This window comes from Corapipo altera, unplaced genomic scaffold, assembly GCF_003945725.1.
Source record: "Corapipo altera isolate COAL_440 unplaced genomic scaffold, ASM394572v1 126, whole genome shotgun sequence".
Taxonomy (NCBI): domain Eukaryota; kingdom Metazoa; phylum Chordata; class Aves; order Passeriformes; family Pipridae; genus Corapipo; species Corapipo altera.
The window spans coordinates 1970347-1990702 of record NW_020884937.1 but is presented as its reverse complement, the minus strand read 5'-3'; the positions used below and the strand labels follow the sequence as shown (position 1 = coordinate 1990702).

Genomic DNA, 20356 nt, shown 5'->3' with positions numbered 1-20356 from the left:
AAAAATCAGACAAATAAGAGAAAATTAATAGAAAATGAGATTATGGATATCAAAACACTACATAAATCAGGGCAGGATCCTCAGACCTCTGTGGGCACACACAGAACGGATTCGGTCACATCTAACTCTACGTGTTCAGAGACAAACTTAAACTGAGCTATCACCTTGGAGTCACTCAGTCATGGAAAGAACAGGGACTTCCAGGCTGAGCTGACCCGTGTGACAGAGGCCTCTAAGACACACGGGGTGCAGTGTCTGACGGGGGTGCCCCGGGGCTCCCAGTTTGACCATAAGACGACGACTGGACTGCTCAGATTAAATACGAGACTTGAGACAGCTAAAGGCAAACAAGCTGAGTCTCACCGCACGTGTCCTGGGCATGGACTGCAGCTGCATCTGGGAGGAAGAGGGAGGGTGCTAGGGTGGAAGGGGAAAGAAAAAGTTAAACATTCCCAGGATTCAATGAGTGATGTACGACGTGGCTGAAGGCCACCTTATCAGACTTGAACACCTTGACGGCCCGCACGTTAATGCAAATGAGAGACTACACAAACTGGAGGCAAAAATAGTTGCAATTCGGTTCTAAAGGCTTTGTGGGTTTCTCAGAGGGACTTAAAGGAAGTAAAATGAACATGCTGACCCAGGGGAATGAAGTTATGTTGCATTATCCATGATGAAAATGGTCAGGGTTCTGAAGTTAGGTCTCTACCGACACGCAGGGAATGACAGAATTTGTGGCTTGTCTCTGAATATGCTGATAGGGAATCCTTTGGGAAACACAGTAAAGGTAGAATTTGAGTCATGCAAATAAAAACTGTGCCTCGTTAAGGATCTTTGTGCACCCTGCTTGGGTCATTCTGTGTAACCTCACTATGAATAGGACTGGTCACCATGTAGTAGGAGGAGAAGGAATGTAGAAACAAATCAATGAAATAAAGTATTGAAAATACAGTAAAAAGTTAGCCAAAGGGAGAGTAGAAAGATTGTATGGGAGAGAGAGGAGAAAACTGAGAATTGGATCTATATAATCTATAGTTTATCCCACATACCTACTGTTACCCTCAGCTGACACTGCTATAGGTCAGGGGACTCCCCCTTGCTGCTCAGTAACTGAGGAATTCCTGAAGAAAGACTTCTTTCCTGGCCAATACACCAACTACATTCACAAACCCTCTGGACTTACAGATCAGATGTAAAGAGTTTCGAAAACTGGACTTGTTCTGTGAGCAGGAAACAGACTGCACAATTCCATCCCACTGCAGTGACTGCAGGTCTGACCCACCATGTGCAGGTCGAGTCACTGATCCCCCTCATCCACACCCAGAATAAGCTTCTCAGCAAAATTGTCGTTTAGTTCCATCTCACCTAATTTTTGGAGTTAACAGTATAGCTGGGTGCTTTTCACCTTGTTACCCCATGCCAGTTTTGCAGTAAGTGGTGAGAAACAGATCATAAATTGAGATTTACCTGACCTGTTTTAAACATCTTTTTTAAAAATGAAATAAGTTATACTAAGGGTTTAATTCTTTGGACTGAGTAGATCTCTACTGACTATGGAAGGAGCCCAGCACCATTATCTTATTAAATCATGTGGATCCTGTGCTGCCTTGCTAAAAATACAACCACTGTTGTGCTCTTCATGAAAAAAAAAAAAAAAGAAAAAAAGGAAACTGTTTGTCTAGTCTTTAATTGAAAGGAAATCCAAAATTCTCAGTCTTGTTACCTAGAGCTCTACTTTTCATTGCTAACACCACCAAACTTAGAGGCTGAAGCTGAATTACTGCTTGCAGATTAACGCTCTGGCTGAAAATGAATGTTTAACCAATATGAATTTGGACAAGAACGCTTTGTCCAAAAAAATCTGACCTTTGAGCAGATCTGAGGCTTGAAAATGAAACAAAACGGTCAAAGAGAGTCGAAAATCATGTCTACACTGTTCATTCTTGGCTTTGCTAACTTCTACAGGGTGGACATTAAAGTATGAAGAAAGCCATTGATACGCCCGGAGATCAAATAATGAAGAGATAAAGTTTAATATTTGCCTTTGCTCTAGAGAATAAAGCTGGAAGAGGAGAGCAGACTATTTCCATGAAAACCAGTCTTTAAATGAACTGTAACTTCAAAGTTGCATGCCCTGATCCTTCCTCTGCAGTAACTCTGGAGGTCCTGTTTTACCAGGCTGGGTTATTCCCCTTCCACAGATACATGTCATGCACTGTGGAATAATCCTGCTGGAAGTGCAGCCACGAAAATGTGGTGCAGCAGACAATAGAATGTTTAATGAGAAAAATGTACCACAGGAAATGAGATTCTTTAAGTGGTTTTGAATGTAGCTTTACTGTTTGGAATGAAGAATGTGCACGTCCAAACACAGACATAAATATTTGAGGACGTGATTTAGCTTGTTGTCTTCAAAACAAAACGAACGAGCCAAACCCCCAGAGGATTTATTGTCACAGTCTGCCACAAGAAGTGGGTTTTCAGGCACTGAAGCCAGGTTTTGGTCCTGTCAGCTCAGTATTGGTGTAACTACACTGAGTTTATACAATTTGCAGCTCTGAAGCTTCAGTTACACTGTTTTGACTCACCTGCCTTACATATTGCATGAGATTGCTGCAGGCAAGGATTCAAGTTATAAACTATCTCTACAACCCTCTTTAATGAAAAAAAGAGAGCACTGCCTTTGTTGAAAAAGCCTGGGCTTGCAGACATTTAATCAGCTGAACAACTGCAGTGTTTTCATTGGAAACACAAAGAGGAATGTCAGTTTGGAAATCTCTCAGTAATGATACAGGTGAGCAGCAAATGAGGTACGAAGGCTGTGATGTGAACCTTGGGCACAACTTTGGGTTGGTCCTGTCTTGAGGTGCTTTACATTTGATTAAGCCACCTTCACTGAGACTTAATTCAATATTAAACCACTGTAAACTGGTGGCCTCTGAGGGTGTACTGGTACTCTCCAAGGAAGGAAGAGTTTGTTTTGTTCCTGGAAAATTAACTGATTACTTTGCACCGCACAGTTCCTTTTACACACAGCATTAGTTACAAGAGCCTCACAAGAAGTTCATCTTTCCAGATCAAAAGACCATGTGCACTGGGACATCACCATTTTTCTTGTCCCTTCCATACCTCAGGCTATGTCTTTGCATGGAGTACATCCTAATAACTCCTCAGATGTAAAACTAAACCCCCTGGATATGAAACCTGCCAGTTGCTGAAGTGAGACACAATAAATCAGTGTCAAGGAGAAGCAGAGACACTGAGGGGAATGTAAATTCCTTTTCTTCTCATATGATAGAGGCAAAAATGTGAATGGCAGCAAAAACTAAATGGAAGACCACGGGTGCTGGTGTGCATCAAGTTTTGAAAATTGAAAGCACATTCAAGATCAGAGATGTCAGAATTACTCCCCATTCCCTGCAGTCTCACAACAACTGAGGCACGACCAGTTGCTTCAACTCCACCTTTATCTTTACACTAAGCAACTGATTCAAAGAATCAGAGGTGCAAACTGATTGAGGGAGAAAACAAATTTTCAGATCTATCCCTTTCAGTGACTTTGAAACAGCAGACTACGAGCAACATGGGAGGGAAAGGGTAAACAGCCCGAATGCTCTAATTTGGATATTCCCAAGTTAATTTTCAGCTTGAACCTTTCGAAAATTTTTCTCAACTTCCAAAACCATTATCTTTCCCAGTAAGCAAGCCAGCTACTCTGCTAAAAGATACTGCACCCACATTCATGGGTAATTGGTAAAGATGCATGGCCTCAGGCACTGGATGTTCCCTATCCTGCTGATCACCATGACAACTGAAGCTTATCAATACAGATCAAAATTAGGTTATACACTTTGACGAAGTGCAGTGACTTCAGAAACGTATTTGAGGTCTGTATCACATTTTCCTTACAAAAGCTGCCTTATTTTTGCTAATCAGTGAGCTCAAGAGCGTGGAAAAATTTATAATGTTACAGTAAATTTAGTTGAGTGCAGCCACTTTCCCGGTACAGTAAAAGAGGCTTTATATTCTGCACGTTGCTAAAGTATTTGTGGTCTTTTAAAAAGTAATGCTGGAACCATTTGAGATACATATATATATAGAATTTCAGACAGTACATGTGTAGGCAAAGACCTATATTTTCACAGGCACACAACAGACGTAAGCACTTCCATAGAAATTCCACTGGCTTAAGCCTCCGGATGTTGGGAGTTCTGTTCCATACCAGTTATGGCAATCAAGGCATGATGGTTTAGTACTGTCTTTGAAAGATGTTTGGATCTGAAATTTCCAGAGATATGACACTAACATTTCAATGGGAAGCCTAAAGACACTATTTAGCTCTTTTTTTTTGGTGCCTAAATCTCTTTGGAAACAGGCTGCTAGGGCCAGTGCAACCATGGATAGAAGTGAGAGCCCATCAAGCTTTACTGTGCCTTCTAAAAAAAATGGAAAAACCCACCATTTTTGTAAAGAGAATTGCACTGTTGGATAAAACCTGGCTTTGTTCTCTCCCTCACTAACCTGCACAACTCCTTGATCTTTCCAGAGAAGGACCATCTTTTAGTGGTTTCTCTTTTAATGCAAAAATGCTATTTTCCGGTTCATGGCTTGCTCTTGTAACAGATGGGGGGAAAAAGTCTGTGCTTTGCTTTTTTAGTACACAACCCGTGGACAAGGAACTTTGCTCCCTAAGGCTGCCACAGATCGTGGAGCCAAGTAGATATTTCAAGTCACCATTGGAGAATTCTTAAACGTGAAAGTTAGGCAGAGATCAAAATATCAACCACAAAAATCAGCCTTGTATCCTTTCCTCTGTCTGTATATCCATTCAAACCATAAAACTGCCCATAAAAATCCCCTACAGCCACTTGTAAAACAATGTTTAAAGACAAAGTCATCCTATTTTTCAGTATTACTGCAGAACAGAAGACAAGACGAGTCAGCTTGCACCACACAGACATCACCTGTGCAGGCCAAGGCACGTGGCCTTGCACTCTAAAATCCACTTTTTAAGGATTTCCAAAGAACAGAAGCAGAACACTTTTCAACATTGCATTCACCACAGATGATCTTGTAACTAGGAGAAATAACTTTTGTGATCCATGATTTCAAAATCGGATCCTGTCAAGTGCTTGAGTATCGTTGGACATGGGTGGAATTTCTTCTATAAATACTGATTTGCTCTTCTGGAATATCCCTCTGGCCCATGGAATAACAAAACCACTTTCAAGGTGGACATAGTTTTGGGTCTAATCTCATCATCAGTGTAGGAATGCAAAGGATGCATTCTGGACGAAAGGACAGTGCTTAGGTTAGGAAGGTAGATTTGACAATCAAAGATTCATTGTCCTCTACCTGCCACAGGCACCTGTGGGATTTTGAGTATCCCCTCAGTTGTTCAAGGGCAATAACAGCTCCCAGGAACATTATAAACACACTAAATATTCTGTGCTGTTTGCTGTTACAGCAGTTGACAGCACAGCAAACCTATAGATAGATAATCAAAGCAGAACGGAGCTTTTGATTACTTTATCTGAAAATAAATAAATCTCTGTGTAATTATGTTCTTCCTAATTATGGTACATAGCCCACATGATTTTACATTCCTAATGAGTACACTCGATTTTTTTCCAAGCCCTACCTGAAAAGATTTGGCACAAATTAACACCTCCTTCCCCTCCAAAAAAAATTGCAAAACAGAAAAAAAAAAAAAAAAAATCAAACCAACACCCAAAATAATAATTTGCCTTGGGCAATGTACAGGAAAAGTATAGTAGCTGTGAATGAGCTTTAAATAAATTCATCAAGAATTAGTGTCGGTCAAGGCAGCAAATATCTACTCTTCTGGTATTTCTTAGAAGTGAGAACTCCTTGATTGTCATGCACTGATACCAAATGACCATCATCTACATTTTCCATTGTATTGCCATGCAGTAGGAAGGGATTAACCCAGGGACACCATTTCCTTTTGTTGCTGGTTTGTTGGCACTCCAGCACCCAACCGGCAGCGCCCGGGGTTCGGAGATGGAAGTGCCCTGCTAAGGAATTACACTGTTCATCCAACATCTGCCATTTCCTCGCCAAAAACGAGCCTTTTGGCAGGAAGACCCCGTGGATAATCATCAGCTCTGGCAGTCTGAGCACTTGCAGCAAGACAAAAGCAGTAGCAGAACGAACCACCGAGCGTCCAGTGGCTTTGGAGGTGAAGTGCAGAGGAGTGTTGTTTACCAAAACATCTGTGGTACGACATTGCTCGCCCTGCCCTGACCCTTTAGGTTGCACCAGAGGTAAAATCATACCTACCTATGATATATGCCATGATTCTCCTTTCTTTCCAGCAAGATGCTGAGTGGAGAAATGACGTAGACCTGAATTAGCTACATATTTGTGGGTTTTATTTTCTTTTCATTGAGCTTTCAACATGTGATACAAAATTTATGAAGAATCTGTTGAAGCAAAAGCAGAAACAAGCTTCCCCCTCCCAAATTACACTATTCATGATAAGCTGGAAATAATAATAATAATAATAAAATAAAAAAGAGGATTTTTCAGTTACATGTGCTTGATCCTTGAAAATGAATGAATAAGCAAAGACCTGATGGGAATGTGTGGGTCTTTTTAATCTTAAGGGTTATTCCAGCATGCATCTACTTCATGCACACCTACTAAATACTGTGGTGCGTTATGGTAGTGGTACTGTTGGATGATTTTCTCTCTGTAGTGAATATTTCAGCAATGCAACAATGCTGGTGAAAATAACAGCGTGGATTTAAGCTTTTTGTGGGCATTTCTATAGAAATATGGCTTTTCTGTGGGGGGGGTGAATGTGCTCTCCCTGCAACAACTTGACCAAAACCAGGATGCCTGAAAGCAAATTCTGACATAGCAGGTTATACACTATTGGCTCGATTTTTCATGGTGAAAACAGTGAAGCCTTGTCAGATCAATTTATTATAAAATTCCAGAGAAGGAACTGATATATGATAAATCCATGCAAATGATGTGGAGCCTTGTGTGCTGAGCCAGCCGCTGCAGGGTTGTGAATGTGTGCTTGCAGTTCCCAGAACTGTGACATCACATTGGATTCATGTGATGCCCCTTGGCTTTCAGCAGGTGGTGTAACTGTCCCCAAATAATCTACTGCTTCTTCAAAATATTTACAGACTGCAACTGGAGATGGCTGAGAATCAGGTGGTTCTCTCTGCTGGAAAGCATGATAGGTAAAATCTAACTGGGTGGGGAACACAGGTACCAGTTCAAGACATGGACATTCATTCTGTAAGAAGAATGATGTGTCACAAGGGGGAACAGCTTTAAACAGAAATGGAGTAGGTTTAGATTGGATATGAGGAAGAAGTTATTTATTGTGAGGGTGGTGAGGCCCTGGCACAGGTTGCCCAGAGAAGCTGGGGCTGCCCCTGGATCCCTGGAAGTGTCCAAGGCCAGGTTGGATGGGACTTGGAGCAACCTGGGCTAGTGGAAGGTGTCCTGCCCATCACAGAGGGTGGAATGAGATGACCTTTAACATCCTTTCCAACTGAAACCATTCTATGATTCCATGATTATCTGCCCATAATCATGGCACATTTCTCTTGTTTATGATATTCATTCACCAGATGGGGCAAGAAACCTGTCTGAACTATTTTAACCATTGTCTTAATTACTCTGGGAATACAATCAATGTCACTTTGTGCTTCCCCAGCACCTGAGGGTCTCAGAACTTCCAACTCAGACAAAAATCTATTGCATTTGCATTACTGATCTTTCTTTGGTTGGATGCTTAATTTGGCAGGACTGACACGAGATTAATTGAAATCAGACATGTTTCAAAAAAAAAACATGCCTTTGGCAGTTCAGTCCTCACCCTAAAACATAACTAATGATTATGATGCCTATGAAAAGTTCTTGGGGAAAAAAACCCCAAACAATAATAAAATTATCATTAAAAAGGTGTCTTCTATATTTCGAATTCCTACCTCAGCTGCTTAGATATTTTGATGGATCTATCTCCCAGTATTTTCAGCCATAAGGAGGAGTTTCTATCTAAAACATCAGTGAGAAAAAAGATGGAGATATTGTTCCTCCAGTCATTTCTTGAGCCCTTCAGTCTGGAATGGGATCAGCACATGCAGGCAGCTCTGAGGGGGAACTAAAGGCATGAGAAAGGTAATGGATGACTGAACACACAAGTAGATAAAATGGAATTTTATCATGACTGAAATGCTTGTTAGGAATCAGTTACATATTTCCAAGTTTTCTTTTCAGCTGTTGCATACAATGATCATCAGGTTATTTAGAGAGAAAGTCTGATTTTTTTATGGGATTAAAGCACTCATAACCTGCTGCAAATGATACAAATGATTGTTTGACTTTTTTTAAAGCAAGTCTTATATTCTCCATTGGCTACACTGTATTAATTAATCCTCAGTTCCTCAGTGCTCTTCTTCCATGATCACAGCTCCCGGGGAACTTCACTAGTGGGAGATTTTAATAATGAATATATTAATCTTTTAAATTTAAGCCCATTCCCAAGGCTTTTAAAGTCAAATACAGCTTTAAGTGCTTTGCAGAACCATGACCATCATGTTTATAAAGTGAAACCAGTGGTAGATTTTCCTAAATAAAATAATCATTAAAAGGGTCTGAACCTAAACATGTACCATACCTATAAGAAAAAAATAAATCTTACTCCCAGTCACAAGTTTTTGGGGTCTTACATTTTCTTTTTTCAGGATGAAAGTCCCAACTGGTTAAAAGGGTTATTCCAATAAATCATATTAGAATAAATCTCAATCCCTGCTGCAGGTACCGTGTGATATTTCCTTCAGAACCAGGCTGAAAAATCCTTCCTCAACCTCATCCTTCCTCAGCTACTGAAGGGAAAGCATTTAAGTATGTTGTGGACTAAAGATCTGGATGGAGAGTTTGCTCTGATGGATTGATGTTGTAATAGTTTGAAACAGCAAAATAGAACATGGAAAATGCTTCATATGGACCACAGTCTAAATGCCACAGAGATTTCAATATGGTGACAGAACCAGATTATCATCTGACTTTTTCCTTCCTTACAACAACCTCTTTTTTCACAGGCTTTGTGTGCACAAATATTGTCTGTCTCTGGTGTAAATCGGCACAGAATTATTAATTTCATTCCTTTTAATCATTCCTGTGTGACCTTTCTGTTGTCAGATCTGTTTGGATAAACAACACTCCACTCCATAGCACAAACATCAATGCAAGGTCCATTTATACACACCCAGTTCGAAAGTTGCAAAGAAATGTGGAAAATAATGGCAGCGAATGAAACAGAAAATATGATGTTCTCTCTCGGTTTTGGTGGTTAACTATACACATAGGAAAAAACACCAGGAAAACCCAGTCACCATATTGATCCAGGATGACAAGGATGTCGGATAATCTAGTTAAAATCACTGGAATCCATGGCATGCTTTGCTTCATATGTGAGAGATGTGCAGCACACACCAAACATGCACTCGAGAGGTCATAATTGGAACGAACTCTGCACGTCTTGGGTGCTAATTACAACCTGAGACTCAGTGGGGGACTTCCCAGCAGCACATCCATGGGAAGTCTTCATGCAAGCCCTAGGAAAACCATGCACCTGATGTCTCCACTCTCTCCTGAGTTTGATTTCTGAGAGATATCCACTTACAGAAAGAATTTCAAGCGTTATTTTTGGCTGTGGAAACACAGTTTGGAGCAAGATGCAAGTGCAACACTTTCAGTAAGTGGATGTCTGACTACAGACATGAAAATATTATCTTTTCATGGAAATGCAAACTAGATATCAGGGGAAAAAATAAAAAGGAGAAAAAAATAGTCAGCTGGAGGACATATTTTCCCCTGAAAATTTTAATTTAAATGGAGGACATCATTAAATTATGATTGTGGTTACTTACGGTGAAACTAATCACTGGGTAATTGTATTTGCTACAAAATAAGGATCTCCTGCTTTTTCCTGACATCTTTTAGTTTTATTTAAGGTTTTCATGGCTTGCCTATTTTCTCCAGGAATTTAGTGCTAAATCAAATAGTCTTACCCACGTTTATGATTGCAAGAAATATTCTAAGCTCACGAAAAAATTTGCAAAATCAAATGTGTGTGGTGTTTAGGCAGAGAAGCCAACACCAAATGTGCTGTCACATATCCCAGTTATTCCAAAGGATGATATAATTTTTATAAGGAGAATGCCTGCCTGCACTCCAAATTAGAATGAAGACCATCTCAAATGGCCAACCTGTCTTCTTATAAGGTGGAAACTCACAAAAAGGATTTCAGCTTAAAAAAAAACTTAAATCACAAAGTTCTATAGAAAAGTTTTAGGACTTATGTGGATTTTAAAACAATTTTAAGTAGCGTGAGAATTGTTTGGTTTAAATGGAATGAATTTAAGGTTACAAGAAATATGAACATGAGTAATTTTAGGGGATCTTCCTAGATTAGAATTCAGCCCAAAGTTAGTAAATTTTGTCACTAAATCTCATTGATTTCAGGAATTTTGGACCATGTCCCTGGAACTTATGAAGCGCAGCAAACTGTCCCATGAGTATAATAGTTATGTATATACCTGGTCAGTATTTTAATTTCCAGACAACTGACCTGTAAAAAAGTTAGTTTTGGTTTGGTTTTGGTCTTTTTTCAATCTTGTATTTATGCTTATTTTCTAGGCCTTTTAAAGAAAGGTGAAAAAACTGGCATTAAAATGCACTTTGGTGGCTGATGGATTAACAAAATAAAAGTAAAAATCAACCAAGGCAATTTAATAGACACTGTGACTCTTTTTGAAAATCGACCTAGTTCAGCTGAGGTGTCATTTTTACTTTGTCTCTTTTTCCTATGTGTATATTAGTAATTTAAACTGATTACTGTTTTATTTGTACTTACAAGTAAATGCTGGATTCATTGCCCCCGATATCAGGTGACTGGAGTTTCTGCACAAGTATCACAATTATGCCAATAAAAAGCACAAAGTTTATCTGGGAAAAAAAAAAAAAAGGAAAACATTATGACAATGACATATTTTTTTAAAGTATGAATGGGACATTCCCAGTGACTTGCTGATTCCATTCCCTTATTCTTCTCCAAACTGCATTCTAAAAGCTTTATAGGGTCAGGAGTAATGGGATAAGTTTACAAGCATCTTATGACCCCCTTTGTAGGCAAAAATATCCCTCTTCCTGCAGATAAAGTGAGTCAGGATTTCTGCACCTCCAAGACCAAGAGAAGAGAAACATAAATGGAAGGGTTTCAATATTATTCATCATCAACCAATGCAGAGAGAAAAGAGAGAGATCCTTGCACACCAAAACCAGATAGCAAAGATCTCAACAATGGAAGCATCTTTAACTTCCATTCTCTGAACTAAGGGACTTCTCAGTTTAGCAGTTTTTAAATATTTGGAGAATAATAAAATCAGGGTTTTTTCCAATGCTCTGGCATCAGACTTGGCTGCCATCAGCTCCAAAGCTTCTTAAAGGCAGAAGAAAACAGTGGAAATTTGTGTTGGTCCCCTGTAGGGAGAACCAAGAACTTAAAGCAGCTGTGTGCATCAACTTCAGAAAGATTTTCTATCTGATCCAAGGACTACAAACGGATGGAGAAGCCCAGTTGTCCCTTGGAAGATTCTTGGTTCTTTAATGCTATTAACAGAAACCCAGTATAAGTGATTGGCCAAACCAGAATGTGATCCTTCATGGAATGTGCCTGGAAAGCGTGGAAATTCACACACATGGACAAAACCCCTGGATGGTTGAACCCTCTCGATGTTGATCCCCTTCACTCTTATCAGCTGAATTACCTTTAATTTATCTGCAGGATAAATTACCTTTAATTTATCTTCTCTAATTTAGGGAGCTGTCCAAATACTACCAAGGAGAATCACCAGACCTGACAAAAACTCCTGTGAGCTGGATGTCTGAATTCCTGAAACAATCACTGAGAACCAGCCTAATGCTGTCCCTGGAGCATGGAAAGCAACTTAGGATGCCCAGAATCAAACACCTCCATGTGACAACCTTAACAGATTTTCAGGAACCACTAACCCTGTTGTCTGGGTTCTCAATCTAGTTTCCAACTTCAGGAGCTCAACAACGCTTTAAAATCCCCATGTTCTTTTGGGGTACCAGAATATTTCCTTCTCTGGAGATATTCAAAAGCCATCTGGACACAATCTTGGATAATGTGTTCTAGGGGATCCTGCTTGAACAGGGAGGTTGGACAGTGGTCCCTTCCAATCTTACCCCTCCTGTGGTTCTGTGAAGCCCAAACAGGGCTCATTAGAACCTCTCAGTCATCCATAAATGGGTATCCAACAGCATTTGAGTCAAATCCAAGACCTCCATCAGCTAAAGAGAGCTTAGATACCTTGCAGACAATTTAGAACCTTGCACTATGACCACAATACTACTATAAATCTAATATTAGATAAATGTAGCTGTGAAATTTGTTCCATTCAGCAGCCAGAGTCTGTTTTCCTGGTCGTTGGCATTTAGCATTGTTTTAGATGTCCTGGATTGTCCCATTTGGCCTTCAGCTGCTGCCTCAAATGGCACAGGATTCCCAGACATCCCATGCCATGACTCCCAGCCCCAGACAAATGCTCCACACGCTCTGGGATGTTTTGGTCTGTTTTTAAACAATTGAATAACCCTTTGTCTGCACAGTCTTTGCTTACAGGCAGAAAATCATCATTTAATTTGTACTAAAACTTCTTTTTAAGAGTGGAATTACAAATCATTGTGGGTGGCAAACGACGGGCATTCAGAGAAGGTGCCCACCAGCCCAGTATAGTTTGTAAAGGTATTTGAAGATATTTAAATTTGGTTATTTGTCCTCAGAAGAGTTGAGGAAGTGTCTAATCCAAGTCCTACTTACCATGATTGATCCAACCACAGGACCCTTGATCACCCACCACAAGGCAGTGTTGTCATTCATGTCCCAGCAGCTGCAGTCATTGAGGAAAAAATGGGATGGGGAGAGAGAAGGGAAGAGAAAAAGATATAAAAAAGAAGTTAATACATTTATGATCATTTTGAAGGGGGCAGAGAGTGGGAGATCAGTCTTGTAGCTAAATTATTTTGAGTTCAAAGTACAAGTTCTTTAGTTTGTCCCTGTTGTAGCTTTATTTAACAGCCTTTCCCAACTTACCTGAAAGTAAAATAAGTATTTTTGTGGTAGTTTAAATGGTTCTTCCTCCTAAACAGCTTAGACATTTTGGAAAATGCCTTAATATGTGTTTCTGTGCCTACAGTACAACTGTAAATTTGTCTCTTTTCTAAAAAAAAAAGACAGGGATACCCCAAAGGGTAAGAGATAGTTATTCCAAAGTTTGATTTCTCAGTTGCTTTTCCACGGTTAACAGGTATGAGTGTAGGTTTCTGACCCAGATATGAGGATTCTTACACATTTCTAGTACACCAGGATGTACTAGAGCCTGGTTGTATTCACATATGGGAATGAAAGTCCAACCAAGGAGCAAAGACTCATCTGAGAAGGTTCAATTACTGGACAACAGTTGGGGTCAGCCCCTTTTTTAAGCTGTTGGGAATGAGGGATCATAGATAAAATCACATTTCTACCTGAGCATTTAAAATCTTCCTTTGGATTCACCAAAGAATTCTCCAGAAGTTTACTCCACATAGGTTCATTTGGACATTTATTTGTAGTGAATGATAAATACAGGGCCCATATATATATAGGGTTTTAATGTTAACAGATATTTTTAAAGCTAGAAAACCACTACTAATGAAAAGAATCTTGTTTTTCCACCCCTGCTACACTGTTGTAATGACAATTATATATCATTGAGTCATAATGTCTTAATGACTGTTTTAAGTCATCAAGAATTTGACTGTCAGCTAAAATTTTCTTTCATTTTTCTCCACTTTCTTCCCCTGATATTTGCCTCTAGAAAATACAAAAATCACAGAAAACTGCCTACTTTGTACCTGCAGTTCTGAGAAGAAGGTTTGGCCTCCCACTGGGAGCACAGCCACAAATCCCAGCAGTGGCTGTCACGGTGCATTTGTCAGATGCCAAGAAACAATTGGAACAAGCACACAGGAATAAAACACTGCTGGTCTGATGAGAGCTTAATGCAACTTCTGTGTCACTGAAATGGTTGTCTGGTGGCATCTGGGGGAAAAGTGAAAATCTTTCCTTTGAACATAACTATTTATGTGAGTAAAAGTGAGGAGGCAGAGCTAAAATCCCATCCTCAAAGTGCATGTGAGAGAAATCCCAAGTGGCTGAGTGATGCCTGGCTCAGAAATTCCAGTTGAACTTACTTTTTCCACTGAACAATTTTTATTATATTTCACTTAGTATTTTACTGGATTTTCATAAATCCAATAACATGGATGTATGTGGTATAACTGATGAGAAGAGAGAAAATTTAGAGGTGGGGTGTCAAATTTGCACAAAATTATGCATTTTTGCTTCTGTTTACAATGACCAGAAACCTAAAATCGCCCCAAATCCACGAGTCTGATGGTTGAGATTTTCAAATCCGAATTAATATCTTTGAGTTACCTCACTGTGGATGCTCAACCTAAAATACATGGAAGTGGATAAATGTTCAGAGGGAACTCCTCACCCACAGCCTGGAAATCAGGCTCTCTTCGGTGATCAACAATTGAATTCCCCAAAACAAAATCACCTAAAATCACCAATTATCTTTTGAATTATTTGTGTGTTTATAAATTAGGTGTTGCCCTCTGAAAATCACCCATTATGTCAGAGCTCAACCTCCTTCAATGGACATTAAATCTATCCTGAAAGTCTTTAGTGAGTTGACCAATGTTGGAAGAATATGGGAAAATTCTGATATTAGTTTGAATAGATATTGATGTATGGTAGTTTGTCTATGTAAAAATGAGAAATTACAGGGAAAGGAATCTACCTCTTCTAGTTCCAGTCATCTCTACTGAAGACATGGACAGCCCAGGAATCTAGTTGGGACAAAGAGACACTTGGAGGTTGTTTTGGGGTGTTTTTTCCACACTGAGGTATTTTAAATGTGTGCTCTGGGGTGATACATAATCCCCCACAAATTCCTATCCTTTTTAGACCTTTTCCTCAGCTTTTACAGGATGAGCTCAATTTTCAACCTCTGCCTTGCAGATGTCAACAAGGAATCAGATGAAGCTCACACAGAGGTTTATCAGGGACTTTTTTTGTCCCAGTCCTTGTGACATCTGTAGGATGGATGGAGTGGAAGAAACATCATCTTCTCCTCAGCTAAACGTGGCCAGAAGGACAAGTGAAGCACAACAGAGCAATCAGTGTTATCAGCCAACAAGCTGCTCCACATAAACAGGCTCTCTAATTTCCTTCAGATGCATCACTGCAGTGCAGGTCAGACAGGCAGGGCTCTTTTCCAGGATGGAAGCAGGGAAGGGAGCCTGTGAGCTGGGGGAGGGATGTGATTTCCACCTGAAAAGGCCAGAGTCTGCTCTCTGCCACATCTCTGGTGTCCATCTGGAATAACTCCCTTTAATTCAACACCAGAGCTCTGGATAAGCAGACAGTTGGATTTATCTCCACAAACCTGTCACTGACAGGGATGGGAGTCAGGAGCTGAAGTCAAAGGAGCTCTGCCAGTTTTATAAGGAACAAGCAGAAGGAGATTCAGACTCCGAGTCTGTATTTCAGTCCATGCCTTTGCCACTGTGGTTTTCCAGTTCAGTAATTCCTGTAGTGTTTTCAGGCTCTGTGTTGGCTTCTCCCCCACCCCCTGAACAATGTCTGCTGATTTTTAAAAAGTAACCACTGAGACTCTCAGCTAGAATCTGCCTGAATGTGTTGCATGCTAAATAGCTTCTCTAGTAAAAGAAAATAAAGGTTTTTGTTGGTTTTTTTTCCTTCTTTTCCTTCTGTGAGATGTTCTCTCTACCTGCAAAACCCTACTTGGACTTCTAAGAGGAATTAATGCATTTAGGACCAGGCTTGTGATTGTAATAATGACACAACGGGGGTTTCTGGCTTGTTTTGCATGGAAAGAAATGATTTAATTTGTCTTAATGTCACAACAGAACATTAGGTCAAAGCACTGGCATCCCCAGTGGAGGAAGGGCTTTACGTGTTTTCCAGAGAGTCTGAAACAAGAAGGATGAAGAAAACCCGGCAGAAAAATGAGTCTTGTGCAAATTGTGCATCCAGGTGTCTCCAGCATGAGGAGAAACTAAAGCATAAGACTAAACCTCTTGGAAATGGGATTTGGGTACAAAATACCTTTCATTCAGTTCTGTTTTCGAAGAACCACTGATTAATTTTTGAAATTTTACTCAGTTTCCCTCATTTTTCTAACATTTCTCCAAGTTCAAACATAGATGGCATGGAAAAAACATTGCTAATTTTGTGTTTTCAGGGTGTACATACACATCCATCCCTACCTGCCATGTCTGCTGCCCTATCAAACCAGTCAATCTACTGCCTACTGAGATATGCAGGTCCATCTCTGGGAGCAGCTTTTCCTTCTGGTCCTTCAGAAAAGGATTCAGGATATTTGCAGTTGTTTGTTTTGGTTTTTTTCTCTACCAAAGGAGACAATTTAGGTATAATCTACCCTCTTGAATCTTTTTGAAATTATTTAAATTTTAATTTTTTTCTTCACACAGAAGACAGGGTGTGGATTTCTGTCTCACCCCTGTTCATCCCCCCTGTTGGAAACACTCCTCAGTGGGAAGCTAAACTCTTAATTGCCTCCCTAAATCAAAGCTCAGGAATGCCCTGGGCAGGTTTCACTCATTTCATCAGAGATACCTCCAGTAATTTCTACAGCTGAGCTCATCTCCTTTGTCCTGCTCCATAACCAGCTGGAAAGGGGCAGGAATTACACATGTGATTCACCTCACAGCTCTTCTAAGATGAGATAAACCACATCCTGGACTCCACTAATTTATTGGAGCAGGGAATGGAGGGCAATGGAGTCAGCTGCAGGTTTACAGGTTTGATGCCTGCAGCTTTTTTTAGGAACTGCCCTGTGCAATAACAGCACAGACATCAAATTGTGGTTCTATATTCAAGTGAACTGGGCAGGACTCTGTGGTAGTTTGGGCTAGGCCTTCCTTGGTGATCAGTTTGTAACCAAGGAAGGGCCCAGATTTACCCAGTATTCCCTACGATTTTTACAAAACTCAGACTATAAGAAGAAAGGAGGAGAGGCCTTAGCTCAAACTACCACAACTTGAACACTGGACCTGAATTACTTGTGAACACAAAAAACAATGCCAGAAATGGAAGGAGAAAAGAAGACAAGGAGAAATGACCTCAAACTGCACCAGAGTAGGTTCAGGTTGGACATTAGGAAGAATTTTTTCACTGAAAGGGTTGTTAAGAATTGGAAGAGGTTGCCCAGGGAGGTGGTGGAGTCCCCACCCCTGGAGGTGTCCAAGGAATGACTGGACGTGGCACTCAGTGCTCTGGGCTGGGGGTCAAGGTGGGGATCAATCCAAGGTTGGACTTGATGATCTTGGAGGTCTTTTCCAACCTCAATGACCCCACGATTCTATATCTTCTGATCCCTACATTTCCATTTCATCCTCACCATGGTGCTGAAGGCACATGATTTCCCACACATCAATACCTACCCAGTGTCATCAAAGTGAAGCCTCAGCACTGCCCAGACAGTGACACAGATGGTTGGGGTACCTGCAGAGGACGAGAAGGTGACACCATGAAAAGTTCTAGACACATCTAATATTCAGCAATGAGCACTTCATGCAACCTCTCCACTGAGGTTTTACTTCCTAACAGCACTTGTGCACCAAATTCGTTGCATTAACTCAGAGCTCTAGAAACAATTGGTGGGTGGGATTGCAGGAGCAAAACTGATAACAGGGAAAAATGGTGCTCCTTCAAGCCATTATTGCTCCAAGTTGCTGCACTACACCTTGTTGCATGAAGAGGAAAACAAAGTCTGTACAGAATAGAAGCAGTGACATCCTGTCTAGAACTGCTGTAATGATGCAATAATTGCAGAGGGCCAGATGTTGAGCTGCAATGACATTATTGGATTCCCTGGATTCTTTTGAGGTTCTGTTGTAAATTATTTGCATATGTTGAATTTTCTCTGTTGTTGTGTAAATAACTGATTTTCCTTTACTTATTCAACCAAAACAAATCAACAGAGGAGAAGTTTCCTTTACTCACGGGAATATTAAAATTTTTTCTTTAAAAAAACCCCACAACAAAACAACAGCCTCTCAAAAGAGAATGTTGGATTAATTTCTATTCCAGACGCTACTTCACTCTTTCAAAAAATGCATGTAAAATGCAAATTTAATCAAAACACCAAGAATCCACTGAGAAACCTGGATTTATTTTCCTTTCTAAAAACTCTAAAAGTGTGATTTCTCAGTGGAAATATTTTTATAAAGTAATACAGTCTTGCAAGACAACTCTGGGTAAGTTGGATCTACATTTTATGGTAAATAGAACTTTTGATTAGGAAACTGCTGACATCTATTCAGGCACCACTGGAGAAATGAAGTGCTAAAAAGCAAACAAAACAAGGACCTTGGTAACCCAGCTCACTGCAGTGAATGAGACTCATAAAAGCTGACAAGAACAATTATATTTCATATATTTTGCAAGGTTTTGTTGATGTCACATTAATTAGTCATTTGATTGAACCCACTTAAATGAGTCTCTGTCACATCTCATATTCCCACTCCCAGAAATACAAATTTCCCTGTTAGACCTGATGACTGATGGAGCCCTCCTCCTTGAAATAAGCCCATGGGGGAATATTTGAAAGGAAGATGATATAAAGAAATAAAATGACAGGCTTTGGGGAGGAGAAATCATGCATATTTAATGTCAGTTGAAGTCTTCTGTTCTGACAGGTGAATACCCAGAAAACATGGAGATCTTTGTGCCCTTATCAGATGCACAGTAGCAAAATTAATTTTTAAATATCGAACTTTAATTTTAGTTTTATCAAATTAATTTTGAAATAGCAAATATCTGCCCAGAGAACTTGTGGGTGACCCATCCCTGGAAGTGTTAAGTGTTCAAAGTCAGCTTGGAGCAATTTGGGATAGTGGAAGGTATCCCTGCCCATGGCAGGGGGTGGGAACGAGATGAGCTTTAAGGTCCCTTCCAACCCAAACCATTCTGTGATTGATTCTATGGAACATGGCTCTCACATTTTGTCTAGTTTGGACTGATTTGCACTGTATAAATTTGGATGCTACAAACAGTGTTCCAAATCTGGTAAAAAATGTGCAGGAGGGTAGAATTAAACTAAATTGTGTCCTAAAAATATAGTTCAAAAAAACCCACCACATTTCAGATCTGCTTGGAGCTTTGAACCATCTGTTGTATGAATATACATATACCCACAGAACTTTTCTTTACATCAAAAGCTTTATGTCTTTTCATCACCTTCTTTTCAGCTTCTGAGCAACGTTAGAAAACAGACAAGCCCCAAAGGCTGAGAAGAGAGTTATCCTTGCTGGCTGTGTCCCTGCCCTGGGCACGGGGCAGGCATTAGGAGAGAACTCAGGAAGATAGCAGTCTGTCTATCCAGAGAACTTCCCAGCATGTTGCAGATGTGAGGAGAGAAAAAATTCCCTGGATCAACAGAGCCATCTGCAGCTCTCATTAATCAAACGAGGACACTGCCGTGCTCAGCACATTTCAGGACGCAGATAAACATCCAGATGCTGCAAAATGCTGAGCTCTTGCTTATTGCAACTCCCTCCCCACCAAGTCTGAGCTGAGGGGTGCTTTGGCCCTGTAGGAATTGCATCCAGAGTCTGGAAGTGCTTTGGTTCCTGCCAAGTGCTTCTACCAGGGCAGGGGAGCTGCCAGTCAAGGTGGAATATGCAGGAGCTGAGACAATAATTGTGTTAAAAAACAAACCCAAACCATCCACATCTGCAGATTCTCTTAGTGCTGTTAATGGATATCATTGATGCTGCTTTGAATATGAAGTGATTTGAGTCTGTTCCCAGCTCTGGGACTCTCGGGGTAAGATGGGCATGGACCTGATGCAATGAATCCAGAGGAGGCCACGGAGATGCTCTGAGGGCTGGAGCCCCTCTGCTCTGGAGTCAGGCTGGGAGAGCTGGGGGGGTTCACCTGGAGGAGAGAAGGCTCCAGGAAGATCTCAGAGCCCCTTGCAGGGCCTGAAGGGGCTCCAGGAGAGCTGGAGAGGGACTTGGGACAAGGGATGGATGGATAGGCTTCAAACTACCAGAGGGCAGGGTTAGATGGGATATTGGGATGAAATTCTTCCCTGTGAGGGTGGGGAGGCCCTGGCACAGGTTACCCAGAGAAACTGTGGCTGCCCCATCCCTGGAAGTGTCCAAGGCCAGGTTGGATGGGGCT

The 20356-nt window shown here is 40.6% G+C and overlaps 1 protein-coding gene across 10 annotated transcripts in view; it reads right to left on the bottom strand.

Moving 5' to 3' along the window:
• Positions 1 to 20356, bottom strand: part of ADCYAP1R1 (ADCYAP receptor type I) — a 144558-nt gene that overhangs the window by 12280 nt on the left and 111922 nt on the right. For 6 of the 10 annotated variants that reach the window (XM_027660583.1, XM_027660585.1, XM_027660584.1 and 3 more), the window contains exons 11-13: positions 17611 to 17671; positions 12896 to 12965; positions 10907 to 10998 (exon numbers count right to left, since the gene is read on the bottom strand). In XM_027660583.1, the coding sequence (XP_027516384.1) occupies positions 10907 to 10998; positions 12896 to 12965; positions 17611 to 17671 (223 nt within the window). Of the gene's footprint in view, positions 1 to 363; positions 418 to 10906; positions 10999 to 12895; positions 12966 to 17610; positions 17672 to 20356 lie in introns of all 10 variants that reach the window. The other 4 variants (XM_027660579.1, XM_027660578.1, XM_027660581.1 and 1 more) reach the window with 1 other exon arrangement.